Source organism: Muntiacus reevesi, chromosome 6 (genome assembly GCF_963930625.1).
Source record: "Muntiacus reevesi chromosome 6, mMunRee1.1, whole genome shotgun sequence".
NCBI classification, from domain to species: domain Eukaryota; kingdom Metazoa; phylum Chordata; class Mammalia; order Artiodactyla; family Cervidae; genus Muntiacus; species Muntiacus reevesi.
This window is the reverse complement of record NC_089254.1, coordinates 96,939,639-96,953,405: the sequence shown is the minus strand read 5'-3', so window position 1 is coordinate 96,953,405 and position 13,767 is coordinate 96,939,639. Positions and strand designations below refer to the sequence as shown.

The 13,767-nt window shown below is 42.5% G+C and overlaps 1 protein-coding gene across 17 annotated transcripts in view; it reads left to right on the top strand.

Moving 5' to 3' along the window:
* Positions 1-13,767, top strand: part of SVOPL (SVOP like) — a 94,903-nt gene that overhangs the window by 30,158 nt on the left and 50,978 nt on the right. For all 17 annotated transcript variants that reach the window (XR_010663668.1, XR_010663669.1, XR_010663670.1 and 14 more), the window contains 5 exons: positions 4,265-4,338; positions 8,076-8,281; positions 9,081-9,192; positions 9,958-10,039; positions 12,090-12,179. Coding sequence is in view for 12 of the 17 variants with exons in the window: in XM_065939155.1 (XP_065795227.1) it covers positions 4,265-4,338; positions 8,076-8,281; positions 9,081-9,192; positions 9,958-10,039; positions 12,090-12,179 (564 nt within the window). In the remaining 5 variants the exon portion in view is untranslated. The remainder of the gene's footprint in view (positions 1-4,264; positions 4,339-8,075; positions 8,282-9,080; positions 9,193-9,957; positions 10,040-12,089; positions 12,180-13,767) is intronic.

Here is a 13,767-nt window from a genome sequence, read left to right as displayed (position 1 = left end):
ACTCCCTTGATAGCTCTAGTTTTCTTGAAGAGATGTCTAGTCTTTCCCATTTGTTGTTTCCCTCTATTTCTTTGCATTGTTTGTTGAAGAAGGCTTTCTTCTCTCTCCTTCCTGTTTTCTGGAACTCTGCATTCATTTGGGTGTATCTTTCCCTTTCTCCCTTGCACTTCACTTCTCTTCTTTTCTCAGCTATTTGTAAAGCCACCTCAGGCAACCACTTTGCCTTCTTGCATTTCTTTTTCTTTGGGATGGTTTTGGTCACTACCTCCTATACAGTGTTACAAACCTCCATCCATAGTTCTTCAGGCACTGCCTACCAGATCTAATCCCTTGAATCTATTTATCCCCTCCACTGTAAAATCACAGGTGATTTGCTTTAGGTCATATCTGAAAGGCCTTGCAGTTTTCTGTACTTTCTTTAATTTAAGTCTGAATTTTGTAATAAGGAGTTCATGATCTGAGCCATAGTCAGCTCCTGGTCTTATCTTTTCTGACTGTATAAAGCTTTTCCATCATCAGCTGCAAAGAATATCATCAATCTGATTTCAGTATTGGCTATTTGATGATGTCCATGTGTATAGTCGTCCCTTGTGTTGTTGGAAAAGGGTGTTTGCTGGGACATGTGTTTTCTTGACAAAACTCTGTCAGCCTTTGCCTTGCTTCGTTTTGTACACCAAGGCCAAACTTGCCTGTTACTCCAGGTATCTCTTGACTTCCTATTTTTGCATTCCAGTCCCCTAAGGTGTTAATTTGGTTTTTTTTTTTTTGGTGTTAGGTCTGGAAGGTCTTGTAGGTCTTCATAGAACCGTTCAACTTTGGCTTCTTCTGCATTAGTGGTTGGGGCATAGACTTGGATTACTGTGATGTTGAATGGTTTGCCTTCGAAATGAACTAAGTGAACCAACCAAAATTGAATGATTTTTTTTCTTTTAAAAGAACTCTAAAGTGAAGTGGGAGTGAAGATCTCTTTAAGCCCCTGTTTTCATTTCCTTTGGATATATACCCAGAGGTGGGGTTGCTGGATCATATGGCAGTTCTGTTTTTAATCTTCTGAGGACTGTCCATACCGCTTTCCACAGTGGCTGCACCAATCTATGGCAGAGCCTGATCTTGACACAACTCTTCCTCCATGCCTCAGATGGGTCCAGGGCAGCAACAGCTCTCCCCACTCACCTCCCCATATCTTACTCCCTCAGGCATCGTATGCCCACAACAGGAAGGTGATGTCAAGGGTACAGGTCTTCTGTGTCCTGCACACAAGTCAGAGGTGGGCTTTTCTAGGTGTTTCTGACTTCCCAGGGCATCACTGATGACAAAAGCATTGTAATCCCACTGCCACCTGACCTGGTGCTGGATGTGTTGTGAGATAGAATGTGCTTGATAATAATGCAAATATGAGAATTAAATGCCCCAGAATTCCTCACATTCAGTTTTCGTTTGGTAAGGTGTTCTCACTTTGCTTTGTGGAGTGTTTCCCCTAATTATTCCACATGCCTTAAAACCCACTTGTGAAACAGGAACCTTGAACTTTCTTCCAAAGAACTAAGGATGCTTCTGTTATTCTAATTTATTTTCTGGATTTTGGAAATAAAAGTTTGTGGTTCAGAGGTCAGGACCCTACTATTAGGCAGTATCAGCTCTCTCCTACCCTTCTGCTAAAATACTGACAATTCCATCTTATCATGCAAAGCATGGTGGGAAGACTAGTTGCCAGGCAACAGGGATTAAGTTAAAGAAGCTATTATGCTTTGTAGACACTGGCACATAATCTCTAACTGGCTGTGAAATTTTGATTGTCAACAGCATAAAAAATAAAATTGGATTCAGAGAGAGAAAAAAATTTAGAGACAAAACCATGAACACTGAACGATCATGAGGGTCTGATTGTAGAGTTTTTCGATGTGGACCAGTTTTTTAAAGTCTTTATTGAATTTGTTACAGTATTGCTTTTGTTTTGTGTTTTGGTTTTTTGGCCAGGAGGCCATGTGGGATCTTAGTTCTCCGACCAGGGATCAAACCTGCACCTTCTGCATTGAGAGGTGAAGTCTTACCACTGGACCATCAGGGAAATCTCTGATGTGTATTGTTTTTTTTTTTTTTTAAACCCGGTAGTTGTTTCAGGACTGTGGAGCACTGAGGTGCACTTCTTTCCTCTTTCCCTTTTGCCTCCTCCCTCTCCCACCCCTCCTCCTTCCATCTCCTATCCCACTGGGTATTAGTTCATAATAAAACAGCATAGACTGGGTGTCTTAAACAACAAATATAATTTTCTCACAATTCTGGAGGCTAGATGTCCAATGTCAAGGTGCTGCAGAGCTGGTTTCTTCTGAGGCTCCTTTCCCTGGCTTTTAGATGTCCGTCTTCTCCCTGTGTCTTCTCGTCATTTTCCCTGTGTGTGTGTATTCTGATCTCTTTTTATAAGGACATTGGTCATATTGGATTACAGTCCACTCTAATTACCTCATTTTAGCTCATTTAACTCTTTAAAGACCCCATCTCCATTCTCAGTCATCTCTACAACCACCTCCTTCCCTCCTCCCTCTTACATCCTTCTCTTTCCTCCCCCTTCCTTCTTTCTCCCCCTTTGTTTCTCTTGACTTCATCTTGCTGCCTCCATCCCTCAAGTCCATTAAATGATTCTTCTCCACAGTGGTCTATTGAGCAAGGCCTTGTGAATACAGAGCTGTAAGCGATGGACCCTGCCTTAAGTCTCCTAAATCTGGTTAGAGAGGTGAGACCCACATAGGAAAGTGTCGATAGCATAACAGAACCCAGATGCCTAGAACCAGGTGAGTGGCCCGGGCAGCAGGGTGTGGAGGATCAGAGCAGAGAGGTGACCGTGAGCCAGGTTGGCAGAGCCACCTGCGAAGTGGGGACTGAGAGGAGAGGCAGCCTTGGGGAGGAAAAAGGCCAGGCAGGAGGAATGGTGTGAGCTGAGACCAAAGGTGGGGATGAGCAGTGAATTTGGTCACATAGCTGGTTGTTAGGATGCTGCGTGGAGGAGGCTGGGCAAGATGCTGTGGGCGGTGGAGCCTCTGCAGCTTCACTCCTGAGATGCTTTGGGGACTGTCTGAGGTCAGGCCATGCCGTGAAGGGGCTGAATAAGTCCACCCATTTGGGTTGTATGGCCAAAGGTTCAGAACCAAATGACTTATTAGGATAAAGTTTGTCTGTGTATATATAACTCAGCTTTCTGAATCTCCAGTGACATTTGGGGAGGTGAGGGGACCATAGTTGTATCTAAACCCAGGGGACATGGCAGAGAGGCAGGTGGGAAAGAGAGGAAGACCCAGACTGGCTCTGTCTCCAAACAGCTGTGTGATCTTGGGCAAGCCACTTACCCTCTCTTGGCCGTATATTCTGTTTGGGAAATATGAGGATAGGGCTGGATCAGAGGTTTTCCAAAGATGAGTGACCAGAGTCCTGAGATATAAAGCAGTTGAAAGCGGAGTGTCAGTGGCTCAAGTCCACCCCCAGTGAAATCTAGGAGCTGAGACTGAAAGTTACAGAGGCAAAGGACCTCTGAGTTCTCTGGAAGCTCTTTCTGTGATAACCAAATCCAGGACTCCCAGACCACACTTCTGGTCTCCCTGGTCGGGGGGCCAGGGGTGAGATGTTGTAATCCCAGGTGGATTTGTGAAAAAAGAGTAGTTGGTTTTCAGCTGAGCACCCTCCACCTGAAATATTCCTAGCTTTACATAAAAATCCATTACTGCCTAATCCTGTATAACTCAGCCTTATTTTGATCCAAACATACTTAATAGGCACTGGCTATGGACAAGAACTTTTACTAAAGACACACAAAGAAATTGGACACTGTATTCTTTTTTCAAATTTAGGCCACTTGCTTTTTACACGAGGCTCACACTTTTTAAATATTAGGGTTTCTTCATCTTAATGTTAAAAGAATCTCCATCAGTTTCATAGCTGTTTTTGTATCCTCCTATTTTCTGTTCTCTAGTCTACCTCTCACCAATACTGGTGAGAAGGACAAGGGTGAAAGGGTTAGAACCTTAAATTCAATGTGTCTTGCTTGGTACTTGCCAGTGATAATAAAAAGTATGCAAAGACTGATTGACTGAGACAAATGTGTTAAAGACAGTATTTATGGGTTTGGGTGAAGGATATTCCGGGAGCGGAGTGGCCATCTCTCTGCATGACATTTCCATATTGTTCTTGCTTTCTCTGATCTAAAATTTTAGAGTCACCTTTGCCCATACTTAACCTACTTAATCTGTCCTGTCTCTCCCTTTCACTAACCCAGGAAAAGAGAGGAAGATTTGCAGACCTGTTGGATGCTAAATATTTACGGACCACATTACAGATCTGGGTCATATGGTAAGAATGGTATTATTTCAAAATTAGGTTTAGGGGGGCTTAGGAGGGAGGAGATATATGTATACTTATAGCTGATTCACACTGTTATATAGTAGAGGCTGATATACCATTGTAAAGCAATTATACTCCAGTTAAAAAAAAAAGAAAACCTAGGTTCAAATAAACAAATATTTTCAGTGGGAGAAAGTCCACTGAGGTAAATTCCTCCTGAGTGCTCTAGGGAGAAAACACAAGGCAGATACCAGTAATGCCTTATCTTTTTGCTTAACACCACAGACCGAAAAATAGATAAAAAAATAACAGTATAAAAAGAGAGAAAAAAATCCAAATCATCTATAACCAGGTTTTAAAAAATTTTTCATTTGAGTTATATACTAGCCTTTTGCAGGCTGGTCTCTTCCCTCATCCCTTTCCTGGAACTGATCCTTGAGGTCACTGAGAGTCAAATTCAAAGGAATAGATTCAGTGGTTCTTTCTGTGCAAAGATTTTCTAAACAGGATACAAAAAGTATTAACTCTAAAAGAAAAGATTGATGAGTTTGCCTACATTAAATTAAGAGCTTGAAAAGTAGGCCACCAACTGAGAAAAGAAATTTATAGTATATTATGTCCAACAAATTATATATGCACGTTATATATATTATTAATATATGTTACTATTATATAACTTATTTCAACAAGAAAAGCATACCTGACCTGGTAGAGAAATAGGTCAGAGACTTGAACAGCCACTTGACCAAAAATGTGTTTCAAATAAACACTTAAAAGCATGGTCAACCTTAAAGTCTCCAGGGAAATACAAATTAAAACCAAATGAGAAACCAATGCAAATCCACCTGAATGGCTAAGTTAAAAAGACTGACTGTATCAAGCGTCGGGAAGGATGTGAAGTAACTAGAATTTTTATACACTGATGATTGGATTTCAAGTCAGCGTGACCACTTTGAAAAACTGTTTAACGATTTCTACTGCAGTTGAAAGGATGCATAACCTATGGCTCAGCAGTTTCACTCCTAAATTTATATTCAACAGAAGTGCCAAGTAAAATAAAATAGCATTATTTTATTTGTAACAGCTCTAAACTAAAAACAACCCACATGCCCATCAACAGTATAATGGATAAATTGTATTATATTCGTAACATAGAATACTATACAATAATAAAAATGAGAAAACTGGTGTTCTGCCCTCAACATGGCTCAATCTCACAAATGTAATAATAAGCAAAGCAAGTCAGACACAGAATACATAATACACGCTTCCATTTATAGAAAGATTCAGAACAGTGGAAACTTAACAGTAGTGTTTGAACTCAGGAAATTGGCTGTCTCTCTGCCTTTCCCAGATATAATCACTAAAAGTGCGTTGATGTTTCTCCTTTTGAGACTTTTTAATTTTTAAAATACTCTCAGTATTTGGAAATTAAGCAAAATTTAAAGTTACCTTAATAGCAAGGTGATTATTGTCTTCTTTTTAAATATTTCATGATGAGAATTTCCAAGCTCACATGAAAGCAGAGAGGATACCATGATGAAGTCTGATTTACTTGCCACTCAGATCTGACAATCACAGATATTTACCCATATTTGCTTTGGCTGTTTTTCCTGTTCTGAAGTATTTCCAAGTAGGCCCAACATTTCATGCCATTTCATCCCCAGGTACTTCATTAAGAGTCTCAACTACTTGAGACCTTTTCTTAGATGATTCCAACCCCATAATCACACCAACAAGGTTAACAATTATGGGAATCACCTAGTGGTTCATTGGCTAAGACCCTGCACTCCTAATGCAGGAGGCCTGGGTTTGATCCCTGGTCAGGGAACTAGATCCCACGTGTTGCAATTAAAGAGCCGCAACTAAAGATATTATTTGCCACAACTAAGATCCAGTGCAGCCAAATAAATAAAATTAAGTATGAAAAAATATTAACAATCATCACTAGTATCATGCAGGGTGCAGAATACATGTAATTTCCCCTAATTGTCCCCATATGTCTTTTACATGTGGCTTTAATAACCATTTCCGTAAAACAGGCATGAGGGGGGCTTCTGGGAGGCTGACTTTATTCTTTTTCTTCACTTTGATATATGAACTTTTCTGTATGTTATGTTTATATTTAAATAAAATAAAATTTATTTAGATATAAAACATTTATATTTATTTAAATATAAAACATTTATATTTATTTTAAATATATAAAAATATTTAAGAATAGACCAAAAAAAAAAAAAGAGAGAGAGAGCGAGAGGAAGGAAATATAAAGCAAAAGCAAAAACCTTGCATGGCTTCCTGACCTCCGAAAGGCAGAATTCTAAAGATGACCCCCGAGATTTCCAACACCTGGTGATTCCATCAAACACTCACTTGACTGTGGATGTGAAGGCAGAGCATAGATGTAATAAGTATGGTTATCCGACCTAAAACAGGGAGCATAGCCTGGATTAGGCAGGTGGACGCAATCTAATCACCCGAGTCTTTAAAAGTGGAGAAGTCTCTCCAGCTGGAATCAGAGCTGCAGCCGAGGAGAAGTGTGGGGTAAGGCAGGAGCACGGGGCGGACACAACTGCTGTCGCTGGCTCCGCAGACGAGGAACAAGGGGGCCTGCAGAAGCTGAAAAGCCCTGGTCAGCAGCCAGCAAGGACATGGACGTGGGTCCTACAGCCTGTGCAGCTGGGTTCTGCCAGCCGTCTGGATGAGCTTGAAGATGGATTCTCCCATAAAAAGTGGAGCAGCCCTGCCTCCACTGGCGTTTCTGCCTCCTGAGACACCGAGCCGAGAAGTCAGCCAGACCCACTGAAGTGCTGACCTCCAGGACTGTGAGATAACTGTGAACTGTTTAAAGCACCAAGTTTGTGCTCACATGTTGGAGCAGCTGCAGAAAAGGAAACTGTTACCCAGTCTAGGCTTGTGCTGCTTGCTGCATGGCAGGCAAGTAGAAGACAAGGTGTGGAGGCAAATGATAGTGACTTTATCCAGAATGCCAGCAGACTGAGAAGATCGTGGACTAAAGTTTTAAAGAACCATCTTAACCTAGAGTAGCATTCAGGCTGCTCTTTAGCTGAGGGAAAGATGAAGGTTGGGGGGGTTCGAGAGGAGAGGGTCAGGATGAGTTGCAGACTCCTTGGAGCCACTGGTCTTCAAGGGAAGCTTAGCCTTTCTTTGTTCTGTTTGCTCACAAGGCTGGGTTACAAGGTTTCTGCAAAATTTCAAATCGATATTGGTTATTTTTATTCTACCACCTTTATCTCTGCTTATTTGCAAGGTTTCTAGGCTGAAAATGAACTTACCTACAAGTAGTAGGTATAACTCGTCCAAGACCACCTGGGATGGGAACTTAATAAGCTGTTTGGGCACAAGCCACAGTGCTCTGATAGCTAACTCTGTGTATTCAGGGCTAAAGTAAGAGTACATGAGCTGAAGAATGAGGGGGGCAGTTTCAATGTGGTGTTAGTTCTGTTCTGACTCTGTGACAAAACTCTCTCCTGGCCTGAGGGGTCCTCTGAGCCCTTTCTGCTTTTTATTGCAAAGCCATTTCTCACCGTGCAGTCTCTGGTGAAGGCCACCCTCCAGTCTCCCCCTGAAATGTGACCCCACTTTCCCCTCCCCATCTTTCCCCTCCCACACACTGTGCCTTCCACCTGAAAAGCTCTCCCTGCTTCTCCCCGCCTCTCATGGGGCTACCCCTTCTTCAGGCCTAGAGACAGCCTTTCCTGATGTCCATCTTTTCTTGCTTCTAGGCTGGGCATCTCTTTCGCCTACTACGGGGTCATCCTGGCCAGCGCCGAGCTGCTGGAGCGGGACCTAGTCTGTGGCTCGCAGTCCGAGTCCGAGGTGGCCGTGACCGTGGGGGTCTTGGAGGAGAGCCAGAGCCCCTGTTACTGCCACATGTTCGCCCCCTCCGACTACAGGACCATGATTATCAGCACCATTGGCGAAATTGCTCGTAAATGTCTCTCTCTGTTGGGTGGCTCTCTGTTTTGGGTGGGGGACAGAGCCTTGCAGAGAAGAGTGGCCTGTCGTACACTTGGCTCCTGCCTGGTAGGACTAGATGAGTCCCCAAATCATGCTGACATGTCTCCAGTCTGGATGCATGTGGGGAAGGAGGACAAGTCTGGAGACATGGAGCTTTAAATTACTTTATCGAATCAATTCTAAGATTCATTTCCCCACATTGTAATGTCTCTGCAACTGGGATGTGTCTTGCAATGACTTGTTAGGTTTCCCTTTGGAAGCACTGTTTCTGCTTTAATAGGCATAAAATAATGGTACTTAATCATTGGCACCTTGGACTTCCCTGGTGGTCTAGTGGGTAAAACTCCATGCTTCCACTGCAGGGGCTGTGGGTTTGATTCCTGGTTGGGGAAGTTCCACATGCTGCATTATGTACCCCCCCCCGCCCCCGGAAAAAAAAATTCATGGCATCTTGAATTTGAAAAACAGCGTAAAATATTTAAAATATAGATCGAACAAGTGGGCAGTTTACAATAGACATATATGCAGTAATACACATCCTGGACATAAAATATATGTCGCATACACCAATGTGTTTTTCTCAGACCCACATGGGAAAAGGATGTGAAAAGAGCATGATGCTGATGACAGTGTGACTGTTCTTGGCTGCAATACCCATGAGGTTTGAATTAAGTTGTTTCTTTATGAAATGACAAGGAGGAAACCATGCCAGTGTTGATAAATGCCATTTGCTGTCAAAGTTCTGAAAATTGTCTCTGTTTTTTTTCCAGTGAATCCTTTAAACATCCTGGGCATTAATTTCCTGGGGAGACGGCTGAGCCTTTCTATTACCATGGGATGTACAGCTTTATTCTTCCTGCTCCTCAATATTTGCACCTCAAGGTATTTGCTCTCTGGCTGCTTTGGAACAATCTAGTTTTGAGCGGTGGTTTTAAAATGAGGTCTCCTGGGGACTTCTCTGGCGGTCCAGTGGTTAAGACTCCATGCTTCCACTGCAGAGAGTGCAGGTTCGATCCCTGATTGGAGAACTGAGATCCCACATGCCCCATCGCCAGAAAAAGAAAGTGTAAAATAAATAAAACGAGGTCTCCTGACCCATGGCCTCAATGCGGGTCAGGAACAAGTCCCTTTCCCTAGGAAAGTAGAGTACAAGCTGCCTCTGCCCCTCAGGACTAGCCTGGGGGCATTCAGTTTGCTCACCAAGATATTTAGCATCGTTTTACAAAGTTTCCTGGAGAAGGGGGAATTTGGTTGCTGACCAAATGAGCTGCACCATTGTCAAGACAGTGATGTAGACAGCATAGCTGTGGTGGGAAAATTCATTGCACTCTGAATCTGTGACTCTAGGGTGGCCTCATTCATAGTATGTATGACTTATTCTGCACACTGTACCATTTTCCAGGAGTGGTCACAGAGGTGTGCTCATCTGGGGTGGGGGGCAGGCTGGAACGGCACACTCTGGGGGAACAGGATGGAAGGTCTGGGTCAGGCTTTGCTTTAGGACCCCGGTCAGGCCAGCTGATGAGCAGCACCCCGGGGTCCTGACCTCCGTGGGTGTGTGTGTGTTGGCCGCTACAGTGCACCGGGATGGGGGCCCCAGAAGGTCCTCCCATGCTGCCTCTGTAATGTCTCCCTTTGGTTCCCTAGCGCCGGCCTCATCGGCTTCCTCTTCATGCTGAGGGCTCTGGTGGCAGCCAACTTCAACACCATCTACATTTACACCGCTGAGGTTAGTTTTGGGGAAGGGGTTGCTTATATCAAGGTGTTTGTCTGTAGATAACGCATCCCTGGCTTCTGCTGACTTCTGATGAGTTTCTAAAAACATCCTATTAAAATGACACCAGAAATGTATTTGACGTGGTCTTTCTCCTGCCCCATGGGGTCTAGTGAAAGCCAGTCTCTAAGAAGAAAGATAGGACCTTCTCCCTTTCTCACTAAATCACATTCACATTAAAAAGACAACAAAAAACCTCATTGCCCGCTTATCCTGCTTCCCGAAGAAATAGGGCCCATACCTGCATGTTGCTGATAAAATGTAAAGCACCCTATTTCTCTCTCTTTTTGAAATTAGAATGTACTTTTCAACTTTTTTCTTTTGAAAGATCACATCCCACTCTGTTGTTTGTTGTGTGTGGCTTAAATTCAAATATGAGTAATTTATCTTTAATTTATTGAATTATTCCATATACTTAATACATCTACTTCTGAGGGGGCTCCTCAGAAAGCCCCAGTTTAAAGAGCAAACATTCCTAGAAATAAGCAATGTCTGAATAGGAAACAGTATTTTAACTGGCTTTGTCTTTCTTTGAGCTAAAGAAAGTGGTACTGTAGGGACTGCTAAGGCTGCATTCATTTTCATATCAGGAAAGGTAAAAGTCTGTTCAAAATACAATTATTACATATCTAAATCATTAAAGCTACAGGAAAAAAATATTCTTTTCCTCTCATGCAGATTAAAAATAGGAATTTATAACATATTTGACATATATCAGTACATATACTTCATTTGGTTCTATTGACAAAATCTTCTAAATTATTGTGAATTTGTAAACTTAAAGGTCTGTATAATATATGTATTATATTTGGAATATTCAATTTAACATTTTGGAATGTGTTCATTTAAAGGGTTGTTTCTAAGTATTTTTCCCCTGATACTTATGGCTTAAAAAAAAATCAAAGATGTGTACCAGAACATGATTGTCTTGAATTATTTCATCTCCTAGAATTGTCAAGACACAAAAATATTGATATTAGAGCAAAGGTCATCTATATGTATTTGAATCCATTGTTTTCAATAGCCAGTAACCTCATTTTCCACAAAAAAAGAGCTCCAGGAAAAGGCACTCAACCTCTAGGTCATCTTTTATAAATACAGCAGTTTCCCCTGGGGCAGGATAGCATCTTGTTGCATCTGACAGATAGTGTGTAGAGAGGTCACATGCTTTACTTTGGTGAATTGATAAAAACTGATCAGTACTACATAGCATTCAGAGAAAATTTTCCAAAATTAAGAAGCATTCTTTCATATATTCTCCCTACATACTCTTCCTATAATCTTCTTTATTAAATATTTGCCTATTAAGGATCCTGTATCAATAAAGTACAGATTTTTGGTGGTGGTTTAGTCAATAAGTCATGTCCAAGGGTTGCAACCCCATGGAATGTAGCCTGCCAGGCTTCTTTGTCAATGGAATTTTTCAGACAAGAATACCGGAGTGGGTTGCCATTTCCTTCTCCAGGGGATCTTTCTGACCCAGGGTTTGAACTTGGGTCTCCTGCATTGCAGATTAATGAGGTCTTGCTATAAATGAAAGAAAGCAGGCTGTGCCATATGGTTTTGCAATGCAAACACGGTGGATGGTGTAGTTTGTATCTGACACTTCAGTCAATTCACTCTATCTATATTAAAGATTTGCTTAGATTGTTATTATTTGGAGCATATTTTCTTTCCATTCAGTAGAACCACCTTTATATGTTTATAGCTCTAAGGTGGAACTCTATCTGATTCCAAAGTTTAGCTTTCTAAAATCACATTTGGAATATTAAACACATATTTTGGAATTTGCTCACTGAAAGGATGATTTCTAAATGTTTATTATCTGATAGTGTTAAAATTCAAAGTTGTATATCTGAGAAAATGAACATCTTCTATTCTTATCCTATCTATATAGACTTTTTGGCCTTTTATATATTATCAAAGCCTGACCTGGGGAGGGAGGAACAGAGGACTTGGGAAAGAAGGATTCTAAACTGATGCTTTCTACACTGCCCCCATGCAGGTCTACCCCACGATGATGCGTGCTTTGGGGATGGGGACCAGCGGCTCCCTGTGTCGCATTGGAGCAATGGTGGCACCATTTATATCCCAGGTACAGCCCAGCGGTCTCTGTAGGAGGATGGATATGTCTAAGGGAGGTGGGGAAACAGTGACCTGGGTCCCTTCAGGTTAAGGCTTTAACCAAAGATTTGTCTACTTGAGTTTCCTTGAGGTGCTGTTTTCTCATTGGTGAATTTGGTGGGAAAAGAGGCTAAATCAATGCTTCCAGTCAAGAGCATGTATTGTGTCATATGAAGGGTTTGGATTTTGCTGGTCATTGTTAGCAGAAGATGCCAAAGACACGGATGACCCAGGGATCCTGTTGATCACACTGAGGTGTAGTTGGTTTTCCAGACTTTAGAAATAGAGTCTCTTGGGCTTCCCTGCTGGCTCAGAGGGTAAAGAATCTGTCTGCAATGAGGGAGACCTGGGCTTGATCCCTGGGTTGGGAAGATCTCCTGGAGAAAGGAATAGCTACCTACTCCAGTGTTCTTGCCTGGAGAATTCCATGGATAGAATAGTCTGGCAGGCTACAGTCCATGAGGTCGCAAACAGTCAGACACAGCTGAGCGACTAACACTTGCTCAAGCCCTCAGTAAGTGTTAGCTAATAACAGTAACAATGATCAATAACAATCAATGCATTGTCACGGTCTTTGTAGATTGGGACCTGGGGACTGGAGGGAATCAGGCAGATATGGTTACCCACGTGGTCGTGGTTCCTCAGAGGGAACAAATGGCTTGCCCCTCGGCACTGGTCATTCTGTTTGGTCACAAGAAGTGGAAATCAGCCTGACCTGGCTGCAGCCAAAAACAAGAGTGGGTCTGGGCCCTGGGTGGGCCTGATCCAGGCTGTGAGCCTTGCTGGGGACCCAGGCTCTGCCTCCTCACATTTGTCTAGGGCCTGTGGTCACTGAGCATTCAGATTGTGTGCCCTCAAGACCAGTGTGCTATGCTTGCCCATGGGCCTTGCCGCCTTACAAATCCCAAACATCTCTCCTTAGATCCAGCTACCAGAAGAAACCAATGTGCTTTCTAAAACCCAGAAAGATGCTCTCCCTGCATCCCACTGGCCAGGCCTGGTCAGGTGTTCATACTTGAGCTACATCAGTTGCAGCCAAGAGTCAGGCTTATGCACAGAAGCAGCCGGGGTTGGGCAGTTTTTGGAGAAAGTTTTGGGTTGACGTGGACTGAGCAGACTGTAATGTGTATTTCCTACAATTTAACAGAGGATTTTGCTACCACTTTTCTTAAGACTATCTTGGGCATGTTTTGCCTGCTCATCTTTATTTATTTAAAAGTTTTATTATTTTTGGCTGCCTTGGGTTTTAGTTGCTGCACTTGGGATCTTTCGTTGTGGCGTGAGGGCTTCTTTCTAGCTTTAGCGCACAGGCTCTCTAGTCCCTCAGCATGTGGGATCTTAGTTCCCCCACCAGGAGTTGAGCTCAAGTCCCCTGTTTTGGAAGGTGGAGTTTTAATCGCTGGACCCTCAGGGAAGTACCCACCTTGTCTTAATTTAAAATGAGGGCAGATTTGGTCTTGCAATTTTGCTTTTCAGAGTTCTTTTGTACTTACTATTTTACCATTTCAGAAAAGAACAAAATGGTGAATGGCAGTAGTAACATATTGATCCTGTTGATC